The sequence below is a fragment of the Trachurus trachurus genome (assembly GCF_905171665.1).
Source record: "Trachurus trachurus genome assembly, chromosome: 21".
In the NCBI taxonomy this organism is placed as follows: Eukaryota; Metazoa; Chordata; class Actinopteri; order Carangiformes; family Carangidae; genus Trachurus; species Trachurus trachurus.
In genome coordinates, this window is record NC_139899.1 from 30875747 (window position 1) to 30890351 (window position 14605).

The following is a 14605-nucleotide window of genomic DNA, read 5'->3' on the forward strand; positions in this document are numbered from 1 at the left end:
GTGTTTGACTGCTTAAAGGACAATTCTGGGCAAATTCAACTCGGGCTGTATTTTCCTAACATTTTAGTTGTCAACTCAACTCAATCAACTCTTGACTTGCTTGAAGTGTACATTTTTTCCCACAGACAGTGTCAGATGCACCCAGAAGTTTATTTACTTCAAGCAAGTCAAGATTTGATATTCCTGTGTTTATGACACAAACGGGAGCTTCCCACTGCACCTGAACACACCGAGCGTCAACTTGGGTCTCGACTCCGCCAGACTTTGAATTAGATCTAGTTTTACAAACATGTCGTCTTGCTTGAAGTAAATAAACTTCTCGGTGCATGTTTGAGTCTCCATCTGACGCTGTCTGTGGCTTTGAGGGATGGAAACAGCCTAAGCAGCAGAACTTCAATCCGCTCCCATTCATCGTTGCCGTGGCGATGCGGGGACAGACACAACAATGTTAGGAAAATACAGCCCCTGAGTTGAATTTGCCCGGAATTGTCCTTTAATTGTGCTCAGCATTGAAAGATCTGCACTTTGAAACACACACACACACTGTGCATGCACTCTGTGTTAATTGACAGTGTTAATAATTTAACATGTGTAGCCAACCCACTCTCTCCCTCAGAGAACAGGCTGTGTGTTGTAGAGCGATCAGCAGTCTGAGCCCGAGGCAGAGCGACCGGCTCGTCTCTACATCTCCTCCTCCTCCTCCTCCTCCTCCTCCTCCTCCTCCTCCTCCTCCTCCTCCTCCAGTCTGAGCAGCAGCAGCTCTGAGTAAACACTGAGGAAATGCACAGTAACAATGACCCACAAAGCTCCACAGCTTCCTGACTCACACTCATGCTATGTGAGTGTGTGTTTTCCTGTGCAGTGCTAGGCTTGGGCGGTATTACGGTAATACCGTATCTACTGCAGGTGTTTAAAAATAGCAACGGTATCGCCGGTGAACGCTGTGGGACGGGTCCCGCTAATCGTTGAAAACAGCAGTGATACGTCTCCAAACCAGAAACATCTGGAACAACATCGGGGAAAAGTCGCTCTTGACAAGAAAAAAAAAAGTAGGGGCCGGACAATAGACTGTAAAAAGAATGGCCGTAGCACCGTGACGTGACCCATTGGTTTGGGGGAGTCTGTTTTGTGCCGCTACTACGGGGGTTTGAACTGCGCCATGTTGGATTTTACTTGCCATATTTGGAGAGGCCAGAATTTTAAACCTAATAATAGTAAAACGGTAGAATTTAAAAAAAAAATCACCCCCCTCAGAGTGTGTGCGGCGGTAGAAACTATCGGTTGAGACCAAAAAAATAAATGGTACCAGGCTGTAAATATGTTTTTTAAAGCTGTAAAGTCGGCTTTTTTAACATGGCGGTCAATGGAGAGTTGCTCCCTTCTGACACCAGCCCCCAGAGGAAGCCGAGGGGATTGCAGTTTTTTGAACGCGAAAGTGACTTCACTTCTCAGACCGACAACTGCCCCCTTGGGCCGGACCTGCCGTGCCGTGTAAAAAAAAAAAACTGACAGCGAATGTCACTGTCACGACTTCCTGTATCTGGCCCTTCAAAATAAAAGCCCTATAGCCTTTCATATACAGTTCAGTCATATTGATTTTGACTTAATTTTGACAAGACAGGGCTCCAAATGTTTGTTTGTTTTTTCCTGCGACCAATCGACCAAAGAGATTTTGTTCTGCTAATGTTTAGCCCTAGTATTCAGTTTCTGAACGGTGAAGACACGAGCCAATGTTTGGTAATGCCACTTACTGTACGTCATCATTTTTAATTAGTCACAGTAATACCGTATAAAATGTGGAGGAAGTTTGAAGGTATCAACATTTGGATACCGCCCGAGCCTACTGTGCAGCCACTCATCTCAGCAGCGTGAGGCTAGCGTAGCTTAGCATAACGACTGGAAACAAAGGGGAACAGCTAGCCTCATGGCTCTGTACTGCAGCTCACAGACGAGAGCTGCAGTGATCAGACATCTGCTCCGTCTGATCTGATGATGGATTTATCTTTGTGCTGATGAGAAGTGAGACGGTTCGTTGTGTAATTAAGATGGAGAAGGAGCTTGAAAGCGTCGGCGTGCAGCCAGCCGGCCAATCACTGCCTGAAGTGGGTGTGATTGTAAAATTGTAGGTTTCTGCAACCTGGTGTCTCACACACACACACACACACACACACACACACACACACACACACACACACACACACACACACACACACACACACACACACACACACACGTGGTGAAACAGTTCCCAGTGTGTCAGCGCTGCAGCACAGCAACATGTTCAACACCGAGGGTCCATATGTTCATCCAGCTTTTAGAACGACCAGCCTTTAAGTGAGCCAAGGCCACAGTCAGTGCATTTCCATTTCACCTAGAAATGCACAAAACCTGTATATTGCAATAAAAAACTGTTGATGAAGTTCAGTTTCCATAGTTGCGTCTGTGAAATCCTCATTCACAACCCTCTCCCAGAAATCCCTGATTCATGGCCGCCGCCACACATAATATATAGAATAAATAATATATGATATTTACATAAGAGCTTTGCCTTGGAGCAATCAAGTGCTGCCTTCGTCTTCTGTTAAAAACAATAACAGCAGCAGCAGCTGAGATCGCTGTCCCGACGCCTTGGAAACACAAGGCGCTTACGTCCATCTTTCTCAAAGTGAAGTATCACAGGACCAGAATTTAAAGAGAATTATGGGATATCGCGAGACTAGACTTCATGAGAGTTAAGGCTCATTCACATAACATCTTTAAATGGAAACATCTGCAAATAGCAATGATACTTTTTCAAAATTTCAGAAATATCGCTTTTATTTTGACAAAACCTGTAATGGAAACCTAGTATGGCTGTTCGATTAATCGATTTAAAATCGTAATTGCGATTATTTGGAATCGTAAAAATCGACTTTTTTGAAATCGTAAAAATCAATTTTTTTACTCAAACTAGGTAATTACAGTAAACCCCCGTTCATGAATCTGGGCTGCGCTGAATTACCGTAATGACTGCCGCCTCCTTCCTCCCATCACGCTCTCCCACTGCTCTCCCCACACACTGGAAACAAGCATGTCGGCATTTTGCTAAGACCAGTGAGGATTTCGTTGCCAAAAAGACAAACGGCCCTTTTCCACTACACAGTTGCAGCTCTCACATTTTTAGATAGATAGATATTTTTTTTATTATTTTTTTTAAATTAGACTCTAGGTCCATTTAAAAAGACACAAACGAAACACAAAATAGTTTGTCATTTAACAAAAAAATCGTAATCCTAATCGGAAATCGATTTTTCAGAGAAGAAAATCGAGATTTTATTTTTGGGCAAAATCGAACAGCCCTAAAACCTAGTGCCTATAGCTGGTGAGCCCACTCTCCTGCAGGAGACGGTTACATGAGGCCAGCTGCTGCCATCAATAAGCAATCTAATCAATATAATAGATTATTAGTGCTCTGTGCCACATTTCAGAGAATAGAGATGTTAAATGATCCGTCGTTCTTCCATCAGGAGACAAATAAAGCTCACACAGTCGTGGAAGAGCAGAAGCGGAGGCTGAATCCCACAGTGCAGTATCTGAACACCAGTGGTATTATATATAAATATATATATAAATATCTGGCACCAGAGCGGCAGCAGGGACCGGTCCCAGGCTGCAGCTGGATGGACTTCACAGTCTCCTGGTTCAAACGGCAGCGCCGAGTCTGAGTCTGAGGCCAGAAGAAACACGACGGCTCCACGAGGGACAAACACGTTCCCTCTGCTCAGTCACCTCTCAAGTCTGAAGTCTAAAGTCTGAAGTCAGGCAGATTTATTTCTGATTTTAAAACAAGCAGCAGCTGTGAGGTCTGAGTGGGTTTTTGCGTGTTTGTAAGTTTGTCTGCAGGATCAGAGCTGTGTCTGACACCGAGGAGCTTCCTACCTGTCTGGAGTTATTCTGTTGTTGTTGCATTCACTTCTTGTGGTTTTTAAACATTATAGAAGAACATTATAGAAACAGAAACAGTCCTTCATGCACGAGTAAACCACACAGGTGTCATCAACCTGTTGGTCTGATTGTGTTTCACATTTTGGTCGATCATCTTTTCATCAGGTTTTTTAACAATGAAACTGATACGTGACAAAATCCACATTCAAATATACTAATTTTTGTCCCCTACCATTCTTGTTTCTGTAGCTTCTGGTTAAGTTTTATTTTCATCAACTGTTTTATCACCAAAACCTGCAGATTGTGTTTCACTTTGGGTCATGAATCTGATTCATTCTTGTGTTGATGGGATTTTCACAGTGAGTTTTTGGATTATTACAGAAAATACTGTAAATGTCACAGATTTTCACTAACAAACCTCAACGTGATGGTCGAAGTTTCTAAAAAAATGATTTTGTCATTCCCCAAAAAGATCGGGACAAATTCAATAATTTGCAGATTGGAAATGGAAATGGAACAACTACTGCAAACAGACATTAAAAACAAAACCTGAACTTTTCTTCACACGTTTTTTTTTTATTATATTTTTTTCTTGAGTTTAAGAAAAAAAAGAAACAGTGAAAAACAGTTTATGCTTCTTCAGTCCAATTAAGAAAGTAATGTTTTCCCCTCCTGACGGTTTTTTCCCTGTTGAGCTTCAGAAGGAAACAAAACAAAACAAAACAAAACAAAAACTTTGGAAAATGTTCAACAATAGAAACTCTGAACACAAAATCACCATCACACTCTTGTTTTCTTTAAAGAAAAAAAAACGAAGCGAACTGTCCCTTTAATTAATCTGTGGTTTTCCCAGTGAGCAGGTTGCTGATCGAGGCTCCGTCCCAGTGTGAACCTGAGGGTTGTTACTGATGCACTCACAGACACATTGATTTTTTCTTTTTTTCTTTTTTCTTTTCTGTTGAGCCGGTGTTCAGGGACGTCTGTGATCGTATCCTCAGCAAACCGAGCAGCGTGACTCATCCTCCGAACACGCAGCCAACACATCCAACCTGCAACTTCTCCTGTCTGTCTGTCTGTCTGTCTGCCGACTGTAAAATTATCCCATCAGCCTCCACCGACCTTGAATCCACCCTCCTCCTCTGCTTTCATCTGCTAATACTCCGGCCCGCTGCGGCTTCGGCTCCGCAGACAAACTTTCATCTCCTTCCACCTCCGTCTGGTTTCCTCTGTTTCAAACTTCCCAGAAGACGAGATTAGACCGGGTTCACCTGCACCTACACCTGTGTGTCCAAACACATACACGCATACACACACATACACGTCTATGATGAATCTGAGAATAAACAGTGAGAAATTTGCATCCGCATCTGAACAGTGTTCCTTAAAAGGATAGTTCAACATTTTGACAAATTAAATTGGCCCATTGCCATAATCCCTATAGTCATAGCAGTAGGTTCGTTACCTTTAATTGTCGGTGCAAGCTATTTTTAGAACGGCGGAGCAGAGCCGTGAGCTGCTCAGAGCTACGCTACGGAGGCTCATGGGATTTCTTAGTTTCCCAAGAGTTGTTTTAGAGGGAAATACAGAGACTGCTTGATGAAAACTGTCCCTGAAGGCAACGTGAATCAGCGGTTTTGCATGAATTTCCCTCTAAAACAACTCTGTCTGGTAACGTTGTGTTATTATCTCATAGCGTGGTGAATGTGCAGGTCACAACGTGTCCACCAGAGCGTTGTGGAGTTGTTGGATTTTGTATTTGATGAGTTTGATGAGGGAAACCAAAGAAATCCCATGAGCCTCAGTAGCGTAGCTCTGAGCAGCTCACGGCTCTGCTCCGCCGTTCTAAAAACAGCTTGCACCGACAATTAAAGGTAACAAACCTACTGCTATGACTATAGGGATTATGGCAATGGGCCAATTTGCCCAAATGTTGAACTATCCCTTTAAACAACACCGAACAAATGAAATCTGCCGGCTGAAAATCACTCTGATCCGCTGACATTTTGCCAAACATGACATCATGTTATGGACACACACAGGCAGCAAGCGAAAACAGGAAATGAAAAGTGGAAATGGAGAGAACGAGAGAGGATTTACTGTAGGCTGCTCTGAGATCAGTTTACCTGCTTTTTATCCTGCGTTATTGAATAATAGTAATGATAAAAGACACTGAGACGAGTGAGACGGTGAAGGAGTTTTAGTGAAGCAGATCATCAGATTCTACCTCAAGAACGTGTTTAGTCAATAAAGAGCCACAAAGGCCGACAGCAGATCAATATCACATCAAATATTTACACAACAGCTGCAGAGACTGGAGCTGAGCAGCCGTGATGGAGCTCAGAAAGATCAACTAGTGTACAACAGAGATGCTGCTCCATACAGTATAAAGGTAGATGTTTGTGTTAAAGCTCCATACAGTATAAAGGTAGATGTTTGTGTTAAAGCTCCATATAGTATAAAGGTAGATGTTTGTGTTAAAGCTCCATACAGTATAAAGGTAGATGTTTGTGTTAAAGCTCCATATAGTATAAAGGTAGATGTTTGTGTTAAAGCTCCATATAGTATAAAGGTAGATGTTTGTGTTAAAGCTCCATACAGTATAAAGGTAGATGTTTGTGTTAAAGCTCCATACAGTATAAAGGTAGATGTTTGTGTTAAAGCTCCATATAGTATAAAGGTAGATGTTTGTGTTAAAGCTCCATACAGTATAAAGGTAGATGTTTGTGTTAAAGCTCCATACAGTATAAAGGTAGATGTTTGTGTTAAAGCTCCATACAGTATAAAGGTAGATGTTTGTGTTAAAGCTCCATACAGTATAAAGGTAGATGTTTGTGTTAAAGCTCCATATAGTATAAAGGTAGATGTTTGTGTTAAAGCTCCATACAGTATAAAGGTAGATGTTTGTGTTAAAGCTCCATACAGTATAAAGGTAGATGTTTGTGTTAAAGCTCCATACAGTATAAAGGTAGATGTTTGTGTTAAAGCTCCATACAGTATAAAGGTAGATGTTTGTGTTAAAGCTCCATACAGTATAAAGGTAGATGTTTGTGTTAAAGCTCCATACAGTATAAAGGTAGATGTTTGTGTTAAAGCTCCATACGGTGTAAAGGTAGATGTTTGTGTTAAAGCTCCATACAGTATAAAGGTAGATGTTTGTGTTAAAGCTCCATACAGTATAAAGGTAGATGTTTGTGTTAAAGCTCCATACAGTATAAAGGTAGATGTCCATGTGTAGTGTGATTATAAAGCAGCTCTAGGTTCTCTATTAATACTGTGAAAGTATCAAAGCCTCAGTCCACAGAGAAATGCACACAGCCTGTATTCAGAAACTGAGCCTTAAAACCAGCCGTCAGGACTTCCTGTCACTTTGTGATGTCACAACTAAGCCCCGCCCCCTCACCACCTGGACCCACTATCCATCCATCCAACAGGATTTGGTTTCTCTGAGTGTTTTATTCTGAAATCTGTTTTATTTTTAATTGGATCACTTTAGAAAACAGTCAGCCAATCAGAAGAGAGGCTCAGAGTCTCCTCCTCTCTACTGATTGGCTGACACCGACCTGTTGTTACTAAAGCTCCAGAGAGAAGCTGAGAGAGAGAGGAGGTGGAAAACTACACTGAGATGGTTTTTAGTGTTAAATATGAAGCTTTAAACAGAGGTATGTGTTACAGTTGTGAAAGAACTTGACATTTGACCTCTGGGTGCTGATTGGTCGATCTCTCCATCTCACTCCACAGATGAGGAGACGGGTCTGGAGGTGCATCAGGTGACTCGTCCTCCGGGCTTCAACACCAACCGGCGCCGCAGCCGGGCCGTCCTCTACCACCTGTCGGGACACCTGCAGAAACAAGACAAGAGCAAACTGAAGATCAACAATGTGAGTTTGAATCCACCTCAGTGAGATGTTTGCACTGCAAAAACTCAAAATCTTACCAATAATATTTGTCTTATTTCTAGTCAGAATGTCATTTCTAGTCAAAACAAATCTCATTATACCAAAAATATGTATATTTATACATTTACATACATAGTTATATATAAAAAAGCAGCTTGTTTTTAGACACTTTTGACTTATTTCAAGTCTATTTTCACTTGAAATAAGTAGAAAAATCTGATAGTGGAGCAACTTTTTCCCTCTTATTACAAGCACAAAAAACTTGCTTTCACTGGCAGATTTTTCTACTTATTTCAAGTGAAAATTAGTTTGAAACAAGTGAAAATTATCTAAAAACAAGTTAATTTTTAGGTGATGAGTCTTATTTAAAGTGGAAAGAGGTTAGTTTTGACTAGAAATTAGACATTTTGACAAGAAATAAAACAAATATTCTCAGAAAGATTTTGAGTTTTTGCAGTCTGTGGTCTGTGGGAGCCAGACAGACAAACACACGAACGGCTTTGTTACGTTTCATCTCATATTCCTGCAGTAATCAGTTGTTTCGGTTGCCAGCGGATGTGCTGCTGCTCTGCCAGAACCAGGCCCAGCGAGCGCATCTCATGCAGTCATTATTTTTTATTTTTTTATTTACTTTTTTTTTTTTTTTTTTACGTCTGAGACTTTTGATGATTAGATTCGAGTCACAGAGGAAGGGACGTGTTTTTCTGAAGGATAAATATAGTACAAATCAAACCTTAAAAGAAACAACAAACAGACGTTTCCAAGCTCCTGCAGACAGAGAAGCTTTGATCCAGAATAGAAGGAGTCTCAGCTCGTTCCAGAGGTTCGTTTAACGGTTTCCCAGGTTTCATCTGCACAGTCCGTCTCCATCTGATCCTGGATTATATACATTTTTTATTATGATACGAGCAGGGCCGTTGCTAGGAATTCTGGGCACCCTTAAAGAATACTAAAGTGGGCCCCTCCCCCTAACTAACATTACACTGCAAAAACTCAAGTATCTGAGCAAGAATATTTGTCTTATTTCTAGTCAAAATGTAATTTCTAGTCAAAACAAATCTCATTATACTTAAAATAAGACACATCATATTAAAAGTAGCTTGTTTTTAGACACTTTTTACTTCTTTCAAGCTGATTTTCACTTGGAATAAGTAGAAAAAATCTGATAGTGGAGCAAGTTTTTCTTCCTTATTACAAGCACAAAAAACTTACTTTCACTGGCAGATTTCTCTATCTATTGTGAATTTAAGTGAAAATGATCTAAAAACAAGTTAATTTTTAGGTGATGAGTCTTATTTTAAGTGGAAAGAGATTAGTTTTGACTTGAAATGAGACATTTGGACAAGAAATAAGACAAATATTCTTGGAAAATGTTGAGTTTTTACAGTGTACCTATTAGTCAGGGTCTTACGCAGAATAAATCAGTCATACAAAGATTAGACTACTGGGGTTTTTTATGGGCCCCACTGGGCGCTGGGCCCCTAGAATTATCATCACCTTTCTCCCCTATACAACGGCCCTGGATACGAAACAACACCTCCAGTCAAAGGCAGCACAAAGACTCTGCTGCAGTGTCCGGTGTTGTGGTGTTTGTGTGTGCGCTCGCTGCGGGACAGTGGACACAGCTCGTCCTGACAGATGGCGCCAAGGTCGTCCACTCAGTCCGGTCGGTTTGACTTTGGGATAAAAAAGAGCTCGACTGGACATTTTGCTGATGTCTGTGATTAAAAACACAAGAAGCCTGAGAAGCCACATTTACAGAAGGACTGTGTAGATTTAGAGATAATTATGATGTTCCATTTTCAATTTACAAGAATAGTCCATCAAAAAATGAAATTCAGTCATTAGTGACTCCCACCTCATGCTGATGAATACTCTGGAGTAGTTTTTTATTCCTCAAAGTGCATCTGGAGACCCGGGAGGCCGGTTCAACGTAGTCCAACCAAAACTTTATATGAGAGTATTAGGGCCTGACACAAAAACGTCCATAAAACTACACAAAAACCATTTAATATTCCTCCACACTGCTCGTCCACTGCAATCCAAGTGTCCTGAAGGGAGATAATCCAGAGTTTACTGGAAACTACGTCATTTAGGACATTTTTACAGCCTAAACAGTCCTGGATTGAATTTGTGTTTTTTGGTGAACTATTCCTTTAACCTTTATTTTGACGTGGAGGCCCATTGAGAGCGGGCTCTCTTTCTGAAGGACGCCCTGCTGAGATTACAATACAGCAATGCATACAATAATTACAGAAATGTAAGGTACAAGGTATGAAAATTATAATATAAAAGCAGACAAGACTAGAACCAGACTGAACACTTGGTACTGCAACGTAAAGTATAGAGCTTTAAAAGCCTCGATTGAAAAGAGTTTCTCAAGTTTCAATGAGTGCTGTAATTTATTCCAACAGTGTACGGGGCATAAAAGGTGAAAGCTGTCTTTCCTAATTCAGTATTCATATAAGGGATGTGAAGTCTGATATGAGACCGAGAGAGTGTATGGAGATTTAAGAGCGAAGGTAAATACATAGGAAGCTTTCCGAGTAGGGCTTAATAGAAATAGATGCCGCTCTCTGTGGGTGGCAAGAGAGGGCCAACACACTTTGCTATTTAAAGTGCAATGATGTAGGCTAGGCTATAGGTAGAGTATGGGTCCCTGATAATAAAACAATGATAATTTACCTGCTTTCTGTTTGCAAAAACGGACAAATTATTTATTTTTGAACATTAAAGGTTGAGTCTGGAGTTTTGTGCCCAAAAATAAGCATTACACTTTTACAAATGAAATCCGTCTTAATTATCACCTATGGGCTTCTAGTCCTGTGTGGTGGGGGCTGTGTCTGCAGTGCCCCCTCCCCCTGCCTGTATTTTGGTCTTTTGCTTTGTTTTATTATGCACGGGGACGTTTCTGGGTGGAGAGCGACAGAGTCGGTGTTTTTAAATTCAATTCAATTTTATTTGGGGTGGGACAATGCAAGTTCATGTCCCATACTTAGATGTTCCCTAGTACAAAATACAGTAGCAATAAATAAAAACCAGCCAATGACGGAGCTCAGGTGTTTTCTCTCCAGCCAATGACGGAGCTCAGGTGAAGCTACGTGCAGCAGAGTAGGAGGCCACCACCGCCCCACCGTCACCGACAACTAAAGCCTCGACTGGTAACAAGTATGAGGACCGTTGTGGTGCGCTAGCTCGATGCTAACTTCGGCTAGCGGTAGCGGTTAGCATCCGCAGCTAACACCGTCTTCCCAGCTCACCACAACGGCATAACAACATAACACCGTACACGTATGTATTTCCTTTCCTTTGTTGTCATGACAACTGCTGCTGTCTGGGGCAGGAGGCTACACAGCTGAGCCCGAGAGGAGGGGCCTAGTTTCAATGTTTTGTTTACAAACTGCAACGGACAAAACTCCAGACTCTACATTTAAAGGGATACGCCAACATTTTTTTTTTTTTCGAGTCTTGCCTCACTCTCGAGTCCATGACCAGCAGATAGACACCATCCTTTCGACTGTGCGTGCAGTAACAAGGGAGATAGAGCCGTATCTCCCGTAATTAGCTTAGCTCAAACACTGGAAGTGTATGGGTAGTGTTAGCCTGCCTCTACCTAAAGTCATCAGAGAAACTCTTCAGCAACTCTAAACGGAAACCGGCGGGCCGATCTTCGTCTCAGAGCTGACAAAACTCTCCGGTAAGGCATCTTGAGCGGTCAGATGCCGCTAACGGGACGAGATCGGTCAAAACGGAGGGTTCAAGCAAAGACGCTTTATTTTGGTTCAAGCTAGCTACATCGAGGGTAGGTTAGCTTCCTGTTTCAAAGTAAAAGCACAAATTCTATCGTCATGGTTTTCTGTATGTAAAGGGCAACGGGTGTTTTATTTTGTGAAAGTAACCGGAAGTGCGTTGGTCACAACGGCTAGCTTGAGTAGCGCCGAATTCGCCCGAACAAAATTGTAAACAGCTGGTATTTAGACAAATTAACAACACACTGCTGATCTAAACGGCGACTTTCTCACCTAAACATGTTTGAAATGTGGATAAAGTGATATATTTACAGAGTTTAGAGATAAAATGAAATCAGCTTCTGACTGCTGATTTCAGCTCGGGTAGGAGGCAGGCTAACACTACCCATACACTTCCAGCGTAAGCGACTTTAGGTGGGAGGCAGGTTAACACTACCTATACACTTCCAGTGTTTGAGCTAAGCTAATTAGCGACTTTAGGTTAAGGTGACCAGATTTCCGAAATGAAAATCGGGGACATTTTCAGCGCGGCGGTCAAAATTTAAATGTTATCATTATGAAATGAATAACAGGGGCAATTACATGTTAATGTATTTTACAAAGCAAATGAGTAGCCAACGACCCAGGTCATTGTGCAGGCTTCTGCCACTACACCCATTGACATAAAAGAGTCCTATTTTACTAGCCAACTCTGCCAGACAGTCACTATTGCAGACACAGATGCTCAACAAAGCCAATTTATTTTTAGGAGCTAAATGATATTTGTTTGGACACAAACTGTTAACTGATAACAAGAACTTGGATTCTGATTTAACTCTGATTCTTCTTCTTATTATTATGGGGTTTTTTTTGTTTTCTTTTAGCTATGTCAATCAACTCATGGGAGCTTGTCAACATGTGCACACTTCCACTCGTGCCTTCAGCCATATTTCACAGCAAAGTGTTACATGAGGATTTACACTTATGCTGTGCACTCCCTGTGATAGAAAGTCAGTACAAACTCTGAGTGCAACCTGCAACGCGTGCTTCACCCTGTAAGGACGGTGCCCCTAAAATAAAAAGGAGGGGCTCTCCAGCCGGCTCCCTCGTCACTCACCTGCAGCTGCACAGACGAGCAGAGGAGCAGAGGAGCGCTCAGCTGTCTGATGCCGCAGCACAGCGGGAACGGCGCGAGTGTGTTTTATAAAAAAAAAAAAAAGCAAACAAAAAGAGACCAGCCGGTCGGTACAAGCCATTTATCGCGCATGTAACGTCAGCACGCTAGTTATACTGGTTTAACCATATTAAACGGGAGTTTGCATCCATACGCAACTTCTTTTCTCCCCCATTCAAATCGGGGACATTTTCGGGGACAGCTTTAACCGGGGACAGGTCAGCCAAATCCGGGACTGTCCCCGAAAATCCGGGACGTCTGGTCGCGATATTTTTTTTCGTAGGATGAGTCCGGGAAAGTCCCGCCTTTCCCGCCGTTCCCGCCTCTGATTGGCTAGATGGGCTCCATTTTCGACTCTGATTGGCTAGAAGGGCTCTCGCCTGATTGGTTGTGAAACGGCTGTGAAACGGCTGTGAAACGCAGGCTGTCGGCAAAGCGTGATAAGTGCCTGGATCTACTTGGACTCTCTCTACTTATCTGGCCTGTCTACACTCTACCTGGTCTTTTTTACTAAACTTAACCAACTCCTTTCTTCATTGCCTAAACCTAACCAATGGCACAATTACACTTCTCTCAAACTCAAAATGTAAACTGGGAATATAAATTTAAAAACTAAATATTTTTGAAATGTGAAACCAGCGGGGATCGAACTCGGATTCACCACACCGCAGGTGAAAATGCAAACCGCTACGCCATGGCGTCTGATTACACTTCATGCTTCAGTTGTGTGTATTTTACTTTACTACAGTACTGTTGTGAGATGACGTCAATCGAAGGAGAATTCATCCAGCCAATCAGAGGCGGGGAAGGCGGGACTTTCCCGGACTCATCCTACGAAAAAAAATATTGCCGTCTGGTCACCCTACTTTAGGTGGGAGGCAGGCTACACTACCTATACACTTCCAGTGTTTGAGCTAAGCTAATTAGCGACTTTAGGTGGAGGCAGGCTAACACTACCTATACATTTCCAGCGTTTGAGCTAAGCTAATTACGGGCGATACGGCTCTATCTCCCTTGTTACTGCACGCACAGTCGAAAGGATGGTGTCTATCTGCTGGTCATGGACTCGGGAGGGAGGCAAGACACGAAAAAAAAAAGTTGGCATATCACTTTAATGCTTGTAAATACTTCCTCTTCACCTCCTGTCAAAGTCTGAAGAAGACGCTGTTAGGAAACATGACGACTAGAAGATAAAATCAAGGTGATTGATTGGCGGCTGCCCACTGAACCTCATCAGTCCAAAGCTGCATTAAGTTTATGAGAGTGAAATTAACAGCTCCAGGTTATTGTTTTTTTTTAAAGTCTCCAGATAGCAGGAAGAATCAATCATGAAGTGTTGAGCAGGGTTCAGCTTAGTGTGAGTTTATGTGCGAACAGACACTTCAGTGACTTTTTCTTTTCCACGGTTATAAAAACATCATTTTCCCCACAACGTTTGACATGGTCGTCGTCTCTCATCTGTATTTATTTTATTTATTTTCCACCGGCTCATTAAAACTCTGCAGTAAAACACACTGAGACAGAATTTACAGCTTCAAGTGGGGAAAAAAACTCCAAATGGCCTGTGAATGATCTTTAGATCAGTGGTTCTCAACTGGTGGGTCGGGACCCAAAAGTGGGTCGCGGACCCGTTCTGGATGGGTCGCGGACAGCTGGTCAAAAAAGTAAATACTATTTAATGCACATCTGATGTTGGACATGTCTTTTATTTTGAATAATAGCTTATTTTGAAAGGCAAACGAGACACGTGAACACATGCAGTTGTAATGCTTCTCCTCAGTTTCTTATTATTTGCTCTGAATGCAAAGATATCAGTTTCTTATTAATGTGGCCTGAATGCAGTGAATCTTGTTTTGTTTTGTGGGTCTTTATTTTGTGCAATT

The 14605-nt window shown here is 42.0% G+C and overlaps 1 protein-coding gene across 1 annotated transcript in view; it reads left to right on the forward strand.

Moving 5' to 3' along the window:
• kcnh3 (potassium voltage-gated channel, subfamily H (eag-related), member 3) overlaps positions 1-14605 on the forward strand; it is a gene marked incomplete at its 3' end in the record, with an annotated part of 202757 nt that overhangs the window by 138051 nt on the left and 50101 nt on the right. Inside the window, exon 4 of the mRNA XM_083996055.1 lies at positions 7663-7802. Coding sequence (XP_083852181.1) covers positions 7663-7802 — 140 coding nt within the window. The remainder of the gene's footprint in view (positions 1-7662; positions 7803-14605) is intronic.